This window comes from Sus scrofa, chromosome 9, assembly GCF_054392235.1.
Source record: "Sus scrofa isolate SSC_HxYL_T2T_F1_AM1 chromosome 9, Sscrofa_HxYL_maternal_Yorkshire_Landrace_v2.0, whole genome shotgun sequence".
Classification (NCBI taxonomy): Eukaryota; Metazoa; Chordata; class Mammalia; order Artiodactyla; family Suidae; genus Sus; species Sus scrofa.
The window spans coordinates 70,585,423-70,605,127 of record NC_139391.1 but is presented as its reverse complement, the minus strand read 5'-3'; the positions used below and the strand labels follow the sequence as shown (position 1 = coordinate 70,605,127).

At 53.7% G+C, this 19,705-nt stretch overlaps 1 protein-coding gene across 4 annotated transcripts in view; it reads right to left on the bottom strand.

Moving 5' to 3' along the window:
- Window positions 1-19,705, bottom strand: part of TMCC2 (transmembrane and coiled-coil domain family 2) — a 42,528-nt gene that overhangs the window by 12,242 nt on the left and 10,581 nt on the right. For 2 of the 4 annotated variants that reach the window (XR_014815639.1, XM_013979612.3), the window contains exon 1: window positions 1,643-1,848. Coding sequence is in view for 3 of the 4 variants with exons in the window: in XM_013979612.3 (XP_013835066.1) it covers window positions 1,643-1,678 (36 nt within the window). In the remaining variant the exon portion in view is untranslated. Of the gene's footprint in view, window positions 1-1,642; window positions 1,849-14,941; window positions 15,473-19,705 lie in introns of those variants that run through there. The other 2 variants (XM_021063276.2, XM_021063277.2) reach the window with 1 other exon arrangement.

Here is a 19,705-nt window from a genome sequence, read left to right as displayed (position 1 = left end):
GACCCTCCTCTCATCCAGCCCTCAGATTCCAGTCCTTTCCGTTCGGTCCACCCCTTGATTCTGGTTAAAACCACACCCTCCGTTCAGCTGCCTCATTCCCTGCCCTGCAGAGAACAATGCCCTTTTGTCCACACAAATGTCCTGCAGTCCCCTTTGCCTCCCCACACCCACACTCCTGGCTGGAACCCCCCCGCCCTCCACCTCGGGGCCTCCTCCATTCTCCATCCTCCAAATGCTCTGAAAGCTCCAAGCGCTGCGCCCAACACTTTGCTCCTTCCGGACCCTCCCACTGTCCACTGGGGGTCGTGCTCACTGATTCTCTCATCCCTGTCACTGGTTCTGCCTCGGCAGAGGCGACCACAACCAGGAACACCCTTTCCACTTAACTTCAACTCTGGCTGCAAGTGGAGTGACGCCTGGTCACTGGTTTCTGGAGGTCCCCCCTCCCAACCCCAGGGATCGTCCCAGCAGCCCTCAGCCGAAAAAGCCTGGAGGCCTGGTACTCGCCCCTCCTCCCTCTCCCAGCTCTGCAATGGAGAGAGGACAGGAGAGGGGGCCTCCCTCCGACAGAGCAGGAGAGGAGCACGGCCCGCTGATAAACTGCAGAAATGGCCTCCTTCCACCCCACGACCCCACCCTCACGAGGGCCTCACCTGCGTGGGTACCGATTCCCGAAGCCATGCTGGCGATGGGGTGCCAGGGGCTCTGAGGCCCCAACTTTCTGCCGGCTGTGCCAGACTCCCAGGGTCACAGTCCCTGGGCAGCACTGGGCTTGCCAAGGAAAGCCGGGGTCTGCGAGCAGGTGTGCCCGAGCCCCCGGGCTCTGCAGCCGCCATCTCCAGTCTGAGGCCCAGCGTGGGGATTAGGGGCGGATTGCTCAGGGAGATTCCCCCTCCCCCGGGGCTCACGGCTGCTCATTCCCATCTGGGAGGAGAAAGGGAGGATCACCACCGAGCGGGCGGACCAAGCCCTGACGAGGTGGCCCCCACCTCCACTCTGCCCATCCCCAAGTCGAGCTGTTGCCACTGTGAGTCCAAATGGGCATGAGGCCACCAGGGTGTGACAGGCGACAACTCCTGCCTGGGGTGGGGGGGGCGGGGTGCACATGGCAACGCAGGGAGCACATGGCAGCACGTGCACCTGCAACTTTCACCCACCCGGACAGATGCTATGCCCCTCCCCTCCCCTCATGCACACGCGCAAACACCTCTAACCATCAGAAGCCCCTCTCACAAACAGGAACAATCCCATGGACTCTTTAAGCCTCAGGATGGAAGGGGGCCTCCTAGCCAGGCTTCCAGGATGGAGGGGAGCTCTTCAAAACCTAAAGGGCTGGAGCCCCGACTGCTCCATGGCAGTCCTTCATACAAGCAGCTCAGCCTGGAGTCCCCTGCTGCCCTGCCCACTGGCTGAAGGCACCATCGCTCCCAAGGCATCCTTCCTACTCTGATAACCTCCAGGAGGAACCAGACAGCAGCCAGCCTAAGCGGGGGACTTCCTCTCCTCTAAGATCCTAGAAATGTACTCTCTGCTCTGGACACCACTGTAGCTACTTCCCCTCTAGCTTTTGCTTCCCACTGCCTGCCCTCCTGGGACTGCCCGGGCCAAAACACACAAGATAAAACGTGGATGGCAAACTCACAGCAGTCTCTTCCTCCTTGGACTTCATCTTGAACATCCTGGCAAGAAATCCTGTGAGTGGCCAGCAGAGGGGGCCAGAGGGCCACAGTCGAGAAAGACAAGCTATGAGGAGGACGCCAGGGTGGCCGGCAGAGTTCAGGGCTCCCCACGGGGTCTCTCTAATGGCAGCTTCCCACAGTCAAAGACGTCGCAGATCTGCACCCACTTGAGCCTGGCAAGGGGCTCAGGGCTTAAATACTAAGTGTTGGTGTGGATCATGCTGACGGGGCGGCCCCAAGTTCAAGAAGGTGCAGAGAGATAAGGGTCCAGTGCTATCTCTAGGGCCCAATGCCAGGGCACCTCAGCCAAAACACCAAGATCAGGAGTCCCCACACCCCAGGCTCGTGGAAACTTTACAAACATTTATGGTGGCTGATGACTTGGGGTGTGTGAGGACAGGAGCCCAGGAAGATCACATGACACAGGTCCCAATTTCTGGCAATTTCAAGCACGTGCAATCAGGGGCACATGGGGTCAGGAGTGGCAGCACCCCGTGTCTATAGATGACCTCCCTTCTGTGGTTCGGGCCCTGTGCACTGTTCCTCTTGCATAAACAAGTCTCAGGTCTTACTGCCTCTAGGAAGGCAGGGATCAGATCTTAACTCATCCAGACCCTTCACTGTGCATAAGACTGGCCCTCTCTAGTAGGCACGGCTGTGGAGTGACTGCCTGCTCTATCTCATTGAGCTGCGACAGAAGGCAGTCCATCTGCTGTGGTCTGTCCTAGGCAGCCATGGAGGCACCCTGGTCTTTGCACACTCAAGACATCCCTCCTCCGCCCCCTCCTTTCTAGGCTCCACCAAGCTCAGATGGGCAAGCTTTCCCTACAAGCAAAACAGGGGCAGGGGGAGAGAGAAGACGGTGGCAACAGGGACGCAGGGGCGAGGAGGGGGCTGAGTGAGCTGAGCCCTGGGACCCTCGAGACATCTCACAAGCTTTCCCTCTCTCTTCCTGGGACCGTAAAGGCTCAGAAGCACCAACAAGAGGTTCCTTCAAGGCCTCACTGCACCACCATTAGACCCTGAGGAGGATCACTGCCAACACGGTGCCTGGCATCTCCCGAAAGAGAAGATGCAGCTCCCCTCCCATCAGGACAATAACTGAAGAGCAGGAAAAAGGCAGATAGAGCTCAGGGTGAACCAGTCCTGCAGGAGAAAAGGGACCCACAGGAACCAGGAGGGCGTCTGCCACGCACGCCAGCAGGACAGAGGTTCCCCCCCTCCCCGGAGTCTGTTCTTGTCTTTCCAAGTCTGACAAGTTCCCAAATCTGCCAAGGATGCAGAGCTTCACGTTCTGGGGGTGGGGGCCCCAGGAGCCACAGTGACCGGATCTGGGTCTCAGCTCCACCCTTGCTGGGTGACCTTGGTCAAGACAGCAAGGCTCATTTTCCACAAGGGCATGGGGAGGTACTGGAGGGGGGGGGTGTCACCCGGAAAGCCCTGGGGGGAGGAGAATGTGTCACAGGAAGTCACCTCGCTCCCGGGCACTGGCTATGCTTTCAGTGGTGCGGCAGAAGGCCTGGGTCAGAAGGCCTGCTATAAATCCTCACCCTGCCACTCGCTAGCAATGCAGCCTCGACGGGCCTGGTGACAGGCCTGGTGCGTGTGTCTTCACAACCTCTAGAGGAAGTGGAGGCACCCACAGAGCAGCAGCCTGGAGGGGGCAGCCTTAGGAATGAGACCCACAGCCTTGGGAGACAGAGGAGAAGGTAGATGAGCCGAGTCCTAGAGATGCTCTGCAGCCCAGTCTCGGCTCCCTTAGCTGCAAAATCATACCTATGATCATTATTCCCCAGGGCTGCAGTGAGGATCAAATGAGTAAAAATGCCTGACGTAGCGTAGGTTTTACTGAAATCAATGACTAGTCCTGAGGCTCCTTCACATGTGTACGTACAGCCTGTGCACGTGCGCGCGCGCACACACACACACACACGCACACCATTTTCTCTCGGATAGACAGAGCTCCAAATGGCTACACATGGAGCAACGCTGAGTGGCAGGAGGACACGGCACGAAAGCAACAGGCTCTGAAAAGACATGAGCCACCCAGCAACTGTCCTTGTGCAGAGAGAGGGTGCTGCTGGGTCATCGCCACCCAGTGGACTTTCAGTTAAATCTTGGCCGCCTTGCCACCTCCTTGCTAGCCTGGCAGGGACAGGCCCCATCTGAGCCGGGGCAGGCGTCTTGGGCCTCACTCTTTCTGCTGTTTCAAGTCAGCCTGAGGCCAGGGTGACAGATGGGCTCTAGCTGTCCTGGAAGAGGACCCTGGAGGGAAGCCCAGGTCGTGTATGCAAGACCCTAGGCACAGCCAGCGGGTCTCAGCCCTCTTCCCCTGGCTTCCCCTTAGTTAAGTTTTTTCTTCCTCTTTCCCTTGCTTTCATGCAATGTCCCTTCTTTCTTTGATACTCTTTTTTCTCACTTTTTTTTTTAACTTTTACTGAAGTATAGTGGATTTACAATGTTGTGCCAAGTTCTTTTTTTTTTTTTTGTCTTTTTGCCATTTCTTGGGCCGCTTCCACGGCACATGGAGGTTCCCAGGCTAGGGGTCTAATCAGAGCTGTAGCTGCCAGCCTATGCCAGAGCCACAGCAACGCAGGATCCGAGCCGTGTCTACAACCTACACCACAGCTCATGGCAACGCCGGATCGTTAACCCACTGAGCAAGAGCAGGGACCGAACCCGCACCCTCATGGTTCCTAGTCGGATTCGTTAACCACTGCGCCACAACGGGAACTCCCCAAGTTCTGCTGTACAGCAACATGACCCAGTCACACACATAAATACATTCCCTTCTGTATATTATCTTCCATCATGGTTTATCCCCAGAGACTGGAGAGAGTTCCCTGTGTTGTACAGCAGGACCTCAGCGCTTACCCATTCTAAAGGTAACAATTTGTAATACGCTTAAATATGAAATTTTTTGTCCCTCCCTTTGCTCTTGTTATTATTCCTTGGGCTCCCCCCTCCCTGCCCCACCACACTCAAAAACTCTTCCGACTTATTTTTCTTTCTCTTGGGAAAAAAAAAGCACAAGCCACGCACACATTCTGAAGGGTGGGAAAGCTGAGAAGTCATAGGCTTTAGGAGCAAAGACTAACGCTGAAAAGCAGCTAAATTTAGTAGCTTCCAATACAAGGTGAGGCCTTACAAAAAAAAAAAAAAAAAAAAAAAGAAAAGAAAAAAACCTCAGGTTCCAAATGCGCAGTGAAAATCTCGCAGTTACAAGTCCCCCATGAAAGGCTGGCAGCTGCTGGCAGGCATTTGGGAAGTGGTCAGCACTCAGAGATCCTTCCCCTGGCACCCACTCTTTGAGCAGCCAACAGGTGCCCTTTCTTAGAAACGTCTGTCACCAAAGAGCCCCTCTGGGACATGCAAGAGGAACGTTCACCTTCTTCAGGATGAACTAGAGCAACCCAGGTGGGCACGTTTCCTGGGAGCATGTGCAGAGGTTGGAAAAGCAGACAGAGGGAGTGTGCCCATTGTGGCTCAGCAGTATGAACCCAACCAGTATCCATGAGGATGCGGGTTCGATCCCTGGCCTCACTCAGTGGGTTGAGGATCCGGCGTTGCCGTGAGCTGTGGTGTAGGTTGAAGATGCAGCTCGAACCCGTGTGGCTGTGGCTGTGGGATAGGCTGGCAGCTGTAGCTCTGATTGGACCCCTAGCCTGGGAACCTCCATGTGGCGCAGGTGTGGCCATAAAGAGCAAAAAGAGGAGGAAGGAAGGAAGGAAGGGAGGGAGGGAGGGAGGAAGGAAGGAAGGGAGGGAGGGAGGGAGGGAGGAAGGAGGGAAGGAAGGAAGGAAGGAAGGAAGGAAGGAAGGAAATCAGACAGGTGAAGCCAGCATGGAGAGAGCCGGGGGGCGTGCACACACCGCGCCACCTTTCAGCGGCTTCCAGGGAAAGGGGAGGTCACCCCTTACGTCCCCAGGTCCTTTGCCCATCTACTGCCACGGGCACTCCTGTTACAGAGTCCTTCTCGGGCACAGACATGAGCCAGATGCCGAGCCGTAGAGAGGACCACTCACCTAGGTCACTTCTAGGAAAATCAAAATTGGTGCCAGGCAGGTAGAAAAAAAGGAACAAACCATGCCTTCTATTTCCCTGGGGGAAGGGACACCGGGGATAGGTCCAGGAGAAAGTGACCCAGAGAGGAAGCAGCATCTCCTTCAGGGGCAGTTTTTAGGAAGCAGAGCACTCTCCACCCCACCTGATCTGCCAAGAATAAGTTAGGATGAATCCTTTCTAAAAGCTGAAACATAGAACTCTTGGGGCATCCTGCTGACTCAAGGGCTCAGAGCTTGCTGTGAGCTGATGTGATTCAAGAAGAAATGTACGTGAAAGCTGTCTGCAAAGTGCAGCATGCTGTTCAACTGGGTGTCGGAGTCAGGAAGGCTCAAAGGGACATGTCAAAGGCCCCAGCCATGGCCAGCATAGTCGGGGGGTGGTGCCCATCATACCCCAAACCCTTGAGGAGCCAGGAGACAGGCATGGCGCCCAGATAATATTTGGGTCTGAAGCTGTCTGCTCAGGCAGTGAAGAAACCTTATACAACGAAGTTAACATCACAGAGAGCACTCTTCTTTCCAGGGCAGGGTTCGCCTTTCGGGCCACCCAAAGGAGGCCTCCTGGTCACAGTATCACTTAGGATCTGATTTAGCGTCTAATAAGCAGGCTGAATTATTCATGAGCTACAGATACTGGCCCAGCTCTGGGGTCCCGGTAATGGGGTATCCAAAGAGGTAGAAAAGGATGCAGTGAGCACACCCCCCAAATCCAGACTTGGAGGAAGGTCAAGGAGACAAAAGAAGCAAGGTCAGCAGAGGCAGCCTTTGCAGGCTGGGGGTGCAGGGGCCGGGCGGCGGAAGGAGTCAGGAGGCAAAGAACAGCCAGACAAGCTGTTTGCCACACCCCAGCGCCTGTCACTGGAGACAGCGGGGAGGTCAGAGAAGGGTACTGTCCCCCGGAACTCCACTCACTGCCTCCAGCTCCCACTGCAGCTCAGGGGAGCTCTGGGGTCCCTAGGAGCCTAGAAAGAAAGCAGCGGGTGTGCACGCTCATTGCGGCTCCGATTTCAGCGTCCTCTGCCCCGTGGCGCAGAAAGAAAAAAAGCCCAAACTGCACCTATGAAAAGAAAGAAGAGGCAGAGCAGGAATCGGGTAACTGATACTGTATTTCCATTGCCTCATCTGGCACCAGAGGGGACCAGGGTCACATTTCGCATCTTATGTGGTAGATCCAGAAAGGAATGTGCCTGGTGGCTGGGGAGACCAATGCCAGCTCCCAGGACCCACACTTGCATCGCCAGTGCCAGCCCCTCAACTGATGACAGAGAGCTCCTCTTATCAGCCCTGGTTTGGGGGGCTGGCACCCAAAGCTGGAGCATACCTTCTGCTGGGGCGTGTCTGAGGGGCTGGGACCGAGGCTCCTGGGGGGGAAGGCTAGGGGCCTGCCTGGCATCTCCCACCACGTCTGGGCTGGCAGCATCTTACCCCCAGGCTGCAGAGGGCCCCAGGGTCTCCTGCTAGTTTGGGCCCGTGCCTAGAGCCAGGTGGGTTGAGTAGGCATGACATCAGGTCTTGCTAGGTAATCTGGACATTATCTAACTTCACGCCCTGTACCCAAGGGGATTTTGTACTCTCAGAAGCCGGAGCTAATCTGGAGAGCACTGGGCATGCTCTATCTAAAGAGAAAGTCATGGGAGTTCCCTGGTGGCTCAGCAGGTTAAGGATCTGGTGTTGGCACTGGCACAGGTTCAATCCCTGGCCTGGGAACTTCCACATGGTACAGGCACAGACAAAATAATAATAATAAGGTCATGGATGTTGGGGGCAGGGGAGAGGTGAAAAAGGGCTAATTCCACAGGCCTTACTGCCTGCTGGAGCAACTGAGTCCAAAATCCTGTTCTAAAGTCAAGAGGCTGCTGCTACTTATGATCCCTGGTGTCAGAGCTTTAGGTAAGGGGGAGTCCTCATTTTTTGGCCCCTCATCTAACTAGACAGAACCCCTAAGAGGCAAGGCGGCTCCATCTGCACATGAGGAACTCCAATCAGACTAAAGGAAGAATTTCTTTCTTTTCCTTTTTTTTTTTTTTTTGCTTTTCAAGGCCGCGCCAGTGGCCTATGGAGGTTCCCAGGCTAAGGGTCGAATCGGAGCTACAGCTGTCAGCCTACGTCACAGCCACAGCAATGCAGGATCCAAGCCATGTGTGCAAGCTTCACAAAGCTCAGGGCAACACCAGATCCTTAACCTACTGAGCGAGGCCAGGGATCGAACCTGCAACCTCATGTTTCCTAGTGGGATTCCTTTCCCCTGCACCACGATGGGAACACCAAGGAAGAATTTCTTCACTCACCAGTACCACAGATATACTGTTGTGGGGAGGTCCTGGGAAACAGGGACTTTTAATCACTGAGATGGGGGGCAGAGGTTTCCAGCAAAGTACAGAGCTGCCCTGCCTTGGCCTGGCGAGCAGCTGACAGTGTGGGCACCGCCTTGGGAGGCCCTCCTGACTACCCCTCTGCCCAAGAGGGCTTTGCACACAGAGAGGAAGATGGAAGGGAAGAGAGGACGACAGGGTGGAGGAGGTGAACAGAGACAGCAGTTGTCCTTCCCAGCGACGGGATGTGAATTCAGGCTGGCACAGACCCGAGCACCCTCGAGCAGAGTATAATGCAACTCTGAAGCTGGATGCATCTGTGTGGACAGGCCAGCGGGCCCAGCTGGACAAGGCTCTGTCAGCCTCTCATAGAACCTGGCCTATAAAAGCTCAGACACAACAGGAGGCCTCACAGATAAACGGGCCAGCCTCCTGCAGGTGCCAAGGGGACCTGTTGGCAAACCTCTCGGCATAGAGGGCTCCACCCACCTCCCAGACATAAATAAACCAGGCCCCTCAATGACCTCTGCCAAGATTCATCTTCTTGGGAGTTCCCGTTGTGGCGCAGTGGTTAACGAATCCGACTAGGAACCATGAGGTTGAGGGTTCGGTCCCTGCCCTTGCTCAGTGGGTTAATGATCCGGCGTTGCCGTGAGCTGTGGTGTAGGTTGCAGACGCGGCTCGGATCCCGCGTTGCTGTGGCTCTGGCGTAGGCCGGTGGCTACAGCTCCGATTCAACCCCTAGCCTGGGAACCTCCATATGCCGCGGGAGCGGCCCAAGAAATAGCAACAACAACAAAAGACAAAAAGACAAAAGACAAAAAAAAAAAAAAAAAGATTTGTCTTCTTGGCAAGAGCCTGGAGCTAAGGGTGGCCCTCACGTGCCATCCCTTGGAGTAAACAGGGGTGCTTATTTATGCCAGGGCAGAGAAGAAATCTTGTTGTTGAATAAATCTGGTGGAGGATTGGACAGGACAGGCCGTCCAGAGTCTGCTCTGGTTTAGGTGATGAGCTATCGCCCCAGGTCTTGGCATCTGGGGCCAACAGATAACACCTCTGCGAGGCCACGAGGCAGCATCCAGCATGACGTCACCTCTAACCTCTCTGCTCGCCCGCCCACAGCACCGGGTCCTCTCTCCCACCCTGCCTGCCAGGTGCAAAGCCAGGGGGCAGCAGAGCCTTAGCTGGCCTGTGGCTAAGGTCTCCCAGGGCTCCGGTCACCCTCTGTGAGCTGGGCTCCCATCCCCCACCCATGCTGCACCTCTTCCTAAGGGGGACCAGCTGGCAGAGGTCAGGGGGCCAGGCTGGCAGAGCTGGCTCTGAAGCCAGCACTCCTGCGCTCTCCCTCTCCCAAGACCCTCCAGCCTTCTAAATGCGGCGACCCTGGGGAGAGGTTGCAACCAAGGCCGAGAGGGAAGCCTTGACCAAGCCAAAGGTGGGAGCAAGAGAATAGGAGCCTCGACCCCTGCAGCTGATCCACTCCCTGAGAGGCTGGGAGCAGGTCCTCAAGGCAGGATAGAAGAGTTATTCCATTTTCCTTAGAGTTCGCTATGTTTTCTAGGAACTGCTGCTCAGCGAAAGAGAAATGGGGTGGGGATAGCTGGGGGAGGTGGATGGACTTATCTGCCAAGGAACCAGGCAGCCCAACTCCACTGCTACTGTACATACAACCAGCGGTTCCTGCTGCAGCCTCCAGGACCTGGGGTTCCAGAGGTTAAGGCCACACACAAATGGGGACCTCAGACCTCCCCTTCATTCTCTCTTCACCTCCCCATGCCCCAGGGCTCCAATAATGATGCCTTTATTTTTCCATTTTAGTGATTGGCTTGCTCGGAGTCACACAAACAGCAGAAAGCAGAAATGGCGAGTCTGAGAGGACAATCTGTTTTCGTTTTGAAAGGGGAATCATTTAAGACGCTAAGTGGCTCTGATGACCTGCAGACGACATCAGCAAGGCTGACCTGCTTCCTGGGACCGGGAACTCCACTCTGCCCCTCTGCTGCACCCCGGCTCCCTGTGCGTGTGGCTCCAGGTCCCCTCCTTTTTTAGGGAGGGGCTGAGGGGAGCCTCAAAGGACAGCTGAGGAACCTCAGCTGCCTCCAGGGTGTTTGGGTAACTCAACCCCTGACAGGGCCAGCTCTGGCCCGAAAGCCAGCTGCTGAGTTGGAACAATGGCAAGGGGTGTGGGGAGTGGGGGAGGCTTATGAATTAAAAATAGACGCTAGTAATCACCAGGGAGCTTGCAGAGACCATGTGGGGCTGTGTTTACTAGAGAGAAAAGAATCCCTTCTATTCATGCCCAGAGCCCAGGGTGGAACCATCACCAGCTTCTCACACCAGCCAACTGCCTCTGGGTCTGCGGGAATCAGCTGACTGAGCAGGGTTTACGGATGACTGGAAGACCCCTTTCCTTGGGACATGGACACATTCCCCCAGGACCACGCCCACCCCTAGAGGGACAGCACCAGGTCAGGAAGGTTGTACAGTGGAAGAGAAAATGGTAAAGAGATAAAGTCACCATCCTCAGGCTAAAGCAACCAGCTCATCACGGGTATTGCATGAAATGGTCCCTGGTGGTTTCGGGGATCTCAGTTTAGTCTTGTGCAGTTGCTAGAAACAGCGGGGCTAGTCTTCTCTCTGCCATGAACTAGGTGTGTGCCCTCAGGCAAGTGGCCTCCTGACTCCTCTAGGCCTCAGTCTGCTCATCTGTAAAATGGAGTCAATATTATCCACTCTGACAACTTCACAGGGATATCAGGACTAACCAAGCAACACATATGACAAAGTGTTGGAAAGATGAAAGTTCTAAATAAGGATATAACGCAGTCACAGAAATAACCATCTCCCCCATTCCCACCTCGACCCCAGGGAATCCCCCCATCCCTACCCTGTCAGCTCACCCAAGAGTCTCCAGCCCTGGTCTTCCACCAGCGACAAGGACAGAATGTTGCCTGCTTCCCAGATATCTTGGGGGCCGTGTGAAGACCAAACACAAAATTCATGGAGAAGCTCCCCAGCTGATGCTCCCCTCCAGCCCTGCCGCCACCCCTGCTCCCCAGCTCCCTGCATTTCCGGTCCGCAAACATCAGCAACCCCTCCGCAGCCTCCAACAGTGCCCTGCTCCAAATGCTTGGACCAAAGTTCCCTCCTCATAAAACGGCTGTAGGACCCGAGACCCTGACTTGACAGGACTGTTCTAATTTGATTTTTAAAAAGTACCCATTGACTCAGCAGTGAGAGGCAGGCCTGGCAGCTGCTGCAGGCAAAATACTTGCTCACTAAGGGCTGAACCACTTGGTGCATCCTGCTGGCCCCTGCGGGTCTCCCTTCCCCCCACCACAGGGACGTTTGTGCCAAGAGTAAGATCTGGATGTGTTGGCTAAACAGGAAGCAAGGAGTGAAATGGGGCAGCAGTGACAGGTCAGATCTAGGTTGGGGAATGTACCTAGACAGTTGTTGGTAACCGTGGCAAGAAAGCAGTTTCCGTAGATTGAGGAGGTGGTGGAAGTGGAGGGCCAGCTCCTCTGGGGAGAAGGAGGCCACTATTGGTCAATGAAGCCTGGTTTTCACTCTTTTTTTTTTTTTTTTTTTTTTTTTTTTTTGCTTTTGGGGGCCACACCTGCAGCATATGGAGGTTCCCAGGCTGAGGTCGAATCGGAGCTACAGCTGCTGGCCTACATCACAGCCACAGCAACAGCTTCCCTTTTAGCCGACACATCTAGATCTCACTCTTGGCACAAACGTCCCTGCTGTAGAATCCATGTTTGCAGACGGTCCAGTACCATCATTTGAAATATGCTGACAACCCCCAAGTGTCTGCCTCCAGCCCGAGTCTCTCTCCAGACTCCAACATCCGACTGCCTCTTTGGCATTTCCACACGGATGTTTAACAGCCATCTCAAATGTAACACGTCCAAAGATTAGCTCTGATTCCTGCCCCCACAGCTCCGCAGAGAGCTGGTCCATTTGCTGTCTTCCCTGACTCAGTTCATGTCCATTTCTTCTCTCCGGCTGCCAGGTCGGAAACATGTGAGCCATCTCTGCCCTTTCGGTCATGCCCTGCGGCCATCAGGAACCTTTGCGGTTTGATCTCTGAAGCAAATCCAGTCACTTCCTCCATTCCTATCCTGCAGCAAGCCCCTGTCCCCTTACCCCTGGAGGCTTTCAACAGCTACCAAGCCGGACTCCCTGCTCACGCCCCGGTCCCTTGCACACAGCAGCCAGGGTGGTCTTCTTACAGGGTGCTGCTCATCTGTACAAAACCTAATGACTTCTCAGCTCACTGCAATAAAGTCAAAAGCCCTGTTCCTGGCCTACCAGGGATGGGCAGCCCTTCCTGTCCTTCTTTTAACAACTAATGAAGAAGTTCCCATCATGGCTCTGTGGAAACGAATCTGACTGACAGCCATTAGGACTCAGGTTCAATCCCTGGCCTCACTCCGTGGGTTAAAGATCCGGCGTTGCCGTGAGCTGTGGTGTAGGTCGCAGACACAGTTCGGATCTGTCATTGCTGTGGCTATGGCATAGGCCGGCAGCTACAGCTCCGATTCGACCTCAGCCTGGGAACCTCCATATGCTGCAGGTGTGCCCCCCGCCCAAAAAAAAGAAAACCAGGCTTCATTGACCAATAGTGGCCTCCTTCTCCCCAGAGGAGCTGGCCCTCCACTTCCACCACCTCCTCAATCTACGGAAACTGCTTTCTTGCCACGGTTACCAACAACTGTCTAGGTACATTCCCCAACCTAGATCTGACCTGTCACTGCTGCCCCATTTCACTCGGTTGTGTACTTCCTCCTTCATCAAACGCCTTTCTCCTTATGCTCCAGCATCGTCTCTCTCCGAGTTCACTCCTACAGAACTGGCGACTCTTGTCCCTCACACAACAACCCTGTCTTGGCCTCCTTCCCACTCAGCACCTGCCCTTCAAGGGTCTCACACACCCCCAGGATATCAAGTTCTGTGCTGGCTCCCAGAGCATGAGCCCCAACCTCAGACTTCTCTTCCATGAACCCAACCGCCAGTTGGTGTTCCTTTTTTTTTTTCCTCTCTCTCTCTTTTTTGGCTGCCCTGCAGGCACATGGAGTTCCTGGGCCAGGGATCAGCTCTGAGTCCCAGTTGCCACCGAAGCGGCTGTTGCAGCAGTGCTGGAGCCATAACCCACTATGCCGGGCTGGGGATGGAACCTGTGTCCTAGCACACCCAACGATCCTGTTACGCCACAGCAAGAACTCCCAATGGGTGTTCTTTAGATGGGGAGTTCCCAGAGGCACCTGCACCTCAACATGTGCAAAAGTGAACTCACCACTTTCCTCCCCAAACATGCTCCTTCTCCTGTGTTTCCTCAACTAGAGATGTCCCGTTCCTAAACTGGCTAAGCCCAGAAACCCTAGAATCCTCTTCTGCTCTTCTTCCTTCATTTCCACGTCCACTTTCTCTCCCTGTACGATGGGTGCGAACTGCCAAAGGTCTTCTGAATTTGTCTCTACTTTTCCATCCTTACTGCTGCAGCTTGGACACCCTACCAACAGCTCCGATAATGGTTTCTTTGACTCACTCCCGTCCCCCTTCCTAATCTACTGACTACACTGAGACCCAAAGGGACCTCCTCCTGCCATTTTCCTGCCTAACGCCCATTGATAACTTCACCCTACTCCAGAATCAACATGGTAAGGCCTTTTGTGATCTAACCTCTGCTTACCTATCAGTCCGGAAAAGTGCTGGATGCTCCAACCACCACGAACCCCTGGTAGTCCCCGGCATGAGCTAGCTGGCTTTTGTACACACTACACGCTTCCTCCCCCACCACTCCTGCCAGTTCTTCCCTGGTTAAATTATATTCCTTCTTCAAGATTCAGCTCAATGGCTTCCTCCAGAAGGTCTTTGCCAACAAGCTCCCATGGCCTCTAACACAGCCTTATCGCCCCATCCTGTTCGTTCATCCATCTGCCTCCCTTCTGTTCACTGAGCTCTGTGAGGATGTCACCTCTGGCCTGTTTGTTCTTACAGCAGATAACAAGTATGCAAGATATGATTATTACATGAATAAAAGAATGAATATAGAAATTCAGAAAGTACTGAACTAGATTTTCTCCTCACCAAACAACCCTCTGTGGATTCCTCCTCTATCTTCTTTGGTTGGTAATAATAAAAATGATACTATGGGGAGTTCCCGCCGTGGCGCAGCAGAAACGAATCTGACTAGGAACCATGAGGATGAGGGTTTGATCCCTGGCCTTGCTCAGTGGGTTAAGGATCCAGCGCTGCCGTGAGCTGTGGTGTAGGTTTGCAGACGCAGCTCGGATCTGGCGTTGCTGTGGCTGTGGCATAGGCAGGCAGCAACAGCTCCGATGAGACCCCTAGCCTGGGAACATCCACATGCCACGGGTGCGGCCCTAAAAAAAAAAAAAAAAAAAAGACGAAAAATGATAATATGCCATGTTCCATTCCAAATATCTGATATGTATGAACCCATTGAATCCTACAGTAACTCTCCTATGATCACGTCCATTTTCAATTGGGGAAAGTGAAGGACAAAAAAATTTCAGAGACTCAGGCAATAAGTGGCAGGACCAGGACTGACACTAGTCTGTGCTCACAACCACTGTCTTTACTGCCTCTTGAGAGCTTATTTGAGGAAAACAAACCAAAATTAGTTATCAGCCTCAACGAAAGATAATTTTGAAAAACAAATCCCTAAACAAACAAATATCAGCCATCTGGGGATCATCTCCTGCTTTTGGCTTAGTTCTATCGCTGGCACCTTCAATCAGACAGACAGCTCTGCAGGCAGCAGGGTGACCGCACCCCCAGGCTGGAGGCCCCTTAGCAAGGGGCTCCTGCCTCTGAGTAGCCCCCACCCAGAAGGCCTCTTCCGGTCCCGCCTCACCTTGTCACCGAGACCCTCCGCCTCCTCGGCCAAGAGGTTGCCACCGTCAGCCAGCAGCAGGGCCGTGTCGGTGGTGGAAGAGGAGCGGGGGCGGCACTGGTGCTGGTGCAGGATGGCGGCCAGGCTGCTGTCCTGGGGGGCCTTGCGCAGGAGGTGGGGGCTGCCGCGCTGGGGCTCCAGGGAGCTGCTCTTGGTGCGCCGGCTGCTGCCCCCGCTGCCGCCGCCCCCACTGCTGCTATGCAGGCTTGCGCCCCGCTTGATGGAGGGCCGGGAGCGGATCTGCTGCAGCACGCGGTTGAAGGCGGTGGGCCTGGCGGGCAGGTCGTGCAGGGACACAGCGTAGGAGACGCGGTGCATCTCCGGGGAGCGCTCCTTCTCGTCCGGGGAGTCATGGTCGGACATGCCCTGCTGATGCTGCTGCTGGGAATCCTGAGACGTCTGATGCTCCCTCTCCCGAGACCGGCGGCGGCTGTGGAACAGGTGCTTCAAGCCGTGGCCAAACATGGAGCCCTCTGAGAGCTGCTGGATTTTCTTAAGGGGGAAAGATGAAGAACGGTGAATGGAAAGTTCTCAAATGCCTCGTTAGTTGGAGGCAGAGGTGAGGGGGTCTGTTCTTGGGATACCAGTATATAGCTCCTACAGCCCTCTGACTCCGGAAGTCCCCTATGAATGTCCTGTCATCCGCAAAAGGTCACTTTGCAAAAAAGTGGCAACCCAGACCCGTTCCTCTCATTCATAAAGAAATGTACCTGTATGGCTTCCCACAGGACATTCCCAACCCACACATACACGGGTCCAAGATTACTGGTCATGACAGCCTCATGGCTACAGTCTGGGGCTCAGGGGCACATAGAGGCAGCACTTAGCTCATAAGGTTTATCCCTCTGGCCTGATTCTCCCTCTACCCCCTAGTCCCTGCTTCCTTCTAACTTAGGTCCTTCTTCAAGATGCTCTTTTGGACCCTGAGACATCCAATTCCAAAGATGCCTCATGGCAACACTCCCTGGGAAAAGCAGAGTCACACGATCAGCTTATACTGTTGCTGCATATATTATTAATTATCTGCCCAATATCTATTTTCCTTTCTTTCCTACCAAATTGCAAGGCCTTAGGGCACCATGCTAAAAATTCTTGCCTCATTAGACTCCCTTGTGTCTGGGAGTAGCCACAGAATACAGTTTTGGCCAATGAAAAGCAAAGTGGGTGTTTCTGGGAACACATGTGCTTTCCTAATAAAGGTAATGGCCCTTCTTACTTCTTCCCACCTGGAATGTGGAGGTAATGGCTGGAGATGCAGCAACCATCTTGCAACTGCAGGGTAAGTGGCATGATGATGAGCTCCTGCACACAGGGACAGGCCTGGGCACTGATGGTCCCATGGAGTCACCAAACCAGCTATGAATGCCTACCTACCCTGGGATTCCTGGTTCATGAAAAAAACAAGTCTGTCTTGATCCATACAACTCCAGGATAATTTCTTCTTATTTATATAGCCAATCTCATTCCTGATATAGCAATAAAATAAGTTGGACTGAAGCTACTGGGTTGGTGAATACTTCCATATGTCAAGAGGGTGCACATCCGAGTGTTCCTGAGTCACAGAAATCCTTGCACTCAAGACCCTTCTGAACCTCACCACACACACCTCTTCATCTGTATCCTGAATAGTAAACTGGTGAATGTAAAAAAGTAAATAAACTACTTCTATGGCCATCCCTCGTAGTGCAGTCAGTACTGAGACCACTTTAGCATACATATGAGAACCAGCTATTCATTTTCACCTTTCTTTTTTAGGGCCACACCTGCAGCATATGGAAATTTCCAGGCTAGGTGGAATGAAGCTGCAGCTGCCTCCTGTGCCACAGCCACAGCAGTGCCAGATCCAAGCCACAGCTTGCGGCAATGCCGGATCCTCAACCTATTAAGCAAGGCCAGGGATCAAACCCACATCCTCATGGACGTTAGTTGGGTTTGTTACCTGTTGCGCCACACTGGGAACTCCTTTCTTTTGTTCTTGATACAAACTTACGGAGCAGAAAACTTGAACTACACAGACACCAAACCAAAAACCATCTTCAGATCTTCCGAATTCGCTAACCCCACACTCATTGTCACTTTACACCTCAGCATGGCTTGGGCAGACAGCTGCCCTTACTTGGATGTCAATAACCAAGCACACTACGGTGGATTTGTGTCAAACTGGAGGAGTGTCATTTTTCACCTCATTTGAGTCGCCGCACAATCTTCAAAGTAAGTGGGGCCCTTATATCACCCATTTTACAGACTAGATAAGTTATATCATCACAGCTCACTGTGCACTAACCGTTTAGTGCTTCTTTTCCTGCATCATCTCACTTGATTTTCTCGGAAACCAATAAAAGCAACTGCGGCAACATTTCCATCTTTAGGTGAGGACCTTAAGGTGACCGCCACTCCTTCTCAAGAATGTAATCCGGGCAGTTCCCTTTGTGGCTCAGCGGTTGGCAAACCGATTAGGGTCCGTGGGGATGTGGGTTCAGTCTTTGGCCTCGCTCAGGGAGTTGGGGATCTGGTAATGCCATGGGCTGTGGTGTGGGTCATGGACATGGCTCGGATCCTGCATTGCTGTGGCTGTGGTGTGGGGCTGGCGGCTGCAGCTTTGATTCAGCCGCTGGCCTGGGAACCTCCATGTGCCGCAAGAGCGGCCCTAAAAAGCAAAAAAAAAAAAAAAAAAAGAAAGAAAGAAAGAAAAGAATGTAATCCAGGGGCAGCCCTGGAGATGTTAGGTTCCACAGCGCCAGCCTGAGGCAGGGCCTGGAGCCCCACCTGAATCTGCTCAGGATAAAACCACCACATCCAAGGCAGGCCAGACAGAGCTGAGTACACTCCACCAGACTTGGAAATGGCCAGAACCCGGGGCCCCTGCACCAGGGACAGGCCAGGACACCTTCCTCCAGGCTTCATGGACAGGGCCAGCAGACTCTGGCATTTGCACAGCAACTTCTGCCAAATAGTCACATAACATATTACAAGTTCTCCTTCTAGCATTTTATTCCAGGTCTCTTTCTCCTCTCTCCACCACCCCTCCCCCAGCACCCCAACACTGAGGCCCTGCTTCCCCATTCACTCAGATACAGAGTTCCCTGCAAAAGATGTCACCGGAGTCCTGAGGCATTTATTTCCTCTCCCTGAGCCCCAGGAGGAGGGGGCAGGCACTGGGGACAGCAGCCACCACTATCTGCCATAGTGCTTTGAATCCTAAAATCCCTGGTCAATTTATTTTTCATATCGCACAGCAGCACTTCTTAAAGTGCTTTCCAATATACGCTGTCATCCTAGCCTGACCTTAGGAGGTGAGATGTGGCAGAGCGTCAGTGTCTCTGTTTTGCAGAGGAAGAGACCCTGAAGCCCAGCACAGTGAAGGGCTCGTCCGAGTCACAAGATGAACCTCCAACTTCTAGTCTAATTTCCCTTCACTGGCTCCCACACCGATTCCGAGACTAAAGCAGATAACAGTATTTACACGTGTCCCAGAACCATATCACAGGCAGGATCAAAACCAAACAAAAATGCCTGGGTCTCGGGGGAGTTCCATCCCCTGAACTGCAGTGGTGGGTCTTCCCCTGCCATGTTCTAGGACTTGGGCAAAACCTGCAGGCAGTGTGGGTCTCCCTTTCCTACTTTCCCATACATTCTGCAGGTGAAGGAAAGCCAGGGTGACCCCAGGCCCTTTGCCCCAGCAGCACTGAGGAATCTGCTAATAAAGTCAATGGCAGGGATGAGGGAAAAGAACAAACACATAGTCAAAGAATAATGGAAGGAGGTGGAGTTCCCATCGTGGCAGTGGTTAACGTATCCGACTAGGAACCATGAGGTTGCAGGTTCGGTCCCTGGCCTTGCTCGGTGGGTTAAAGATGCGGTGTTGCCATGAGCTGTGGTGTAGGTTGAAGATGCAGCTTGGATCCCGCATTGCTGTGGCTCTGGTGTAGGCCGGTGGCTACAGCTCCGACTGGACCCCTAGCCTGGGAACCTCCATATGCTGCAGGAGCGGCCCTAGAAAAGGCAAAAAGACAAAAAAAAAAAAAAAAAAAGAATAATGGAAGGAGGTTGCTTTAAATAAAGAGGGTTTTCCTCTCTTACAAGGGGCACAGCAAGAAAGCAGGACGACACACAGGTGAGGCCACCTCTGTCTGTCGGAGAGGAGAGAGTTAAGGAGTTTTGACATAACATGGTTAAGTGTAAAAAAAAAAAAAAAAAAAAAAAACCAGCGCATACACAGAACCAGCCACAAGTTTTGGAAATGAGGAAAACCATGGTGACTAGCTTGAGGGAACTTAGCCACCAACGCAACAGAAAGCGCCACCTGCTCTGACTAACAGGTTCCAGCTACGAAATGTCACTTGCTTCTCCACCCTGACTATTGCTTTTCCCCAGCTGCCAGAAACCATTTTGGTGGCCAAGCGAAGCCCCGTATTAGGGCAAGAGAGCTGGACTTAGAGGTGGGACACAAACAGCTCTCCTGAGCCACGAGGAAGAGCAAGGACTGTCCCACAATGGCCCGGAGGCCACAATGGAGCGCATCCCGGGCCCAGGAGCCCACACCTGGGGAGAGGAACCGCTGTCTCTGCAACCACTATCGTTAAGGGCAGGAAGGGCCCCAGCCCCTTGGGGTGTCATCCGCTCAGAGAGAAAGGGTGGACTAGATGTTTCCGAAAGATCCTTCCTGAGAAGGCTGTGGTCTCTGAACAGTTAGGCTTCATCCGTTTTCCTCCCTGGGTGTGGGTC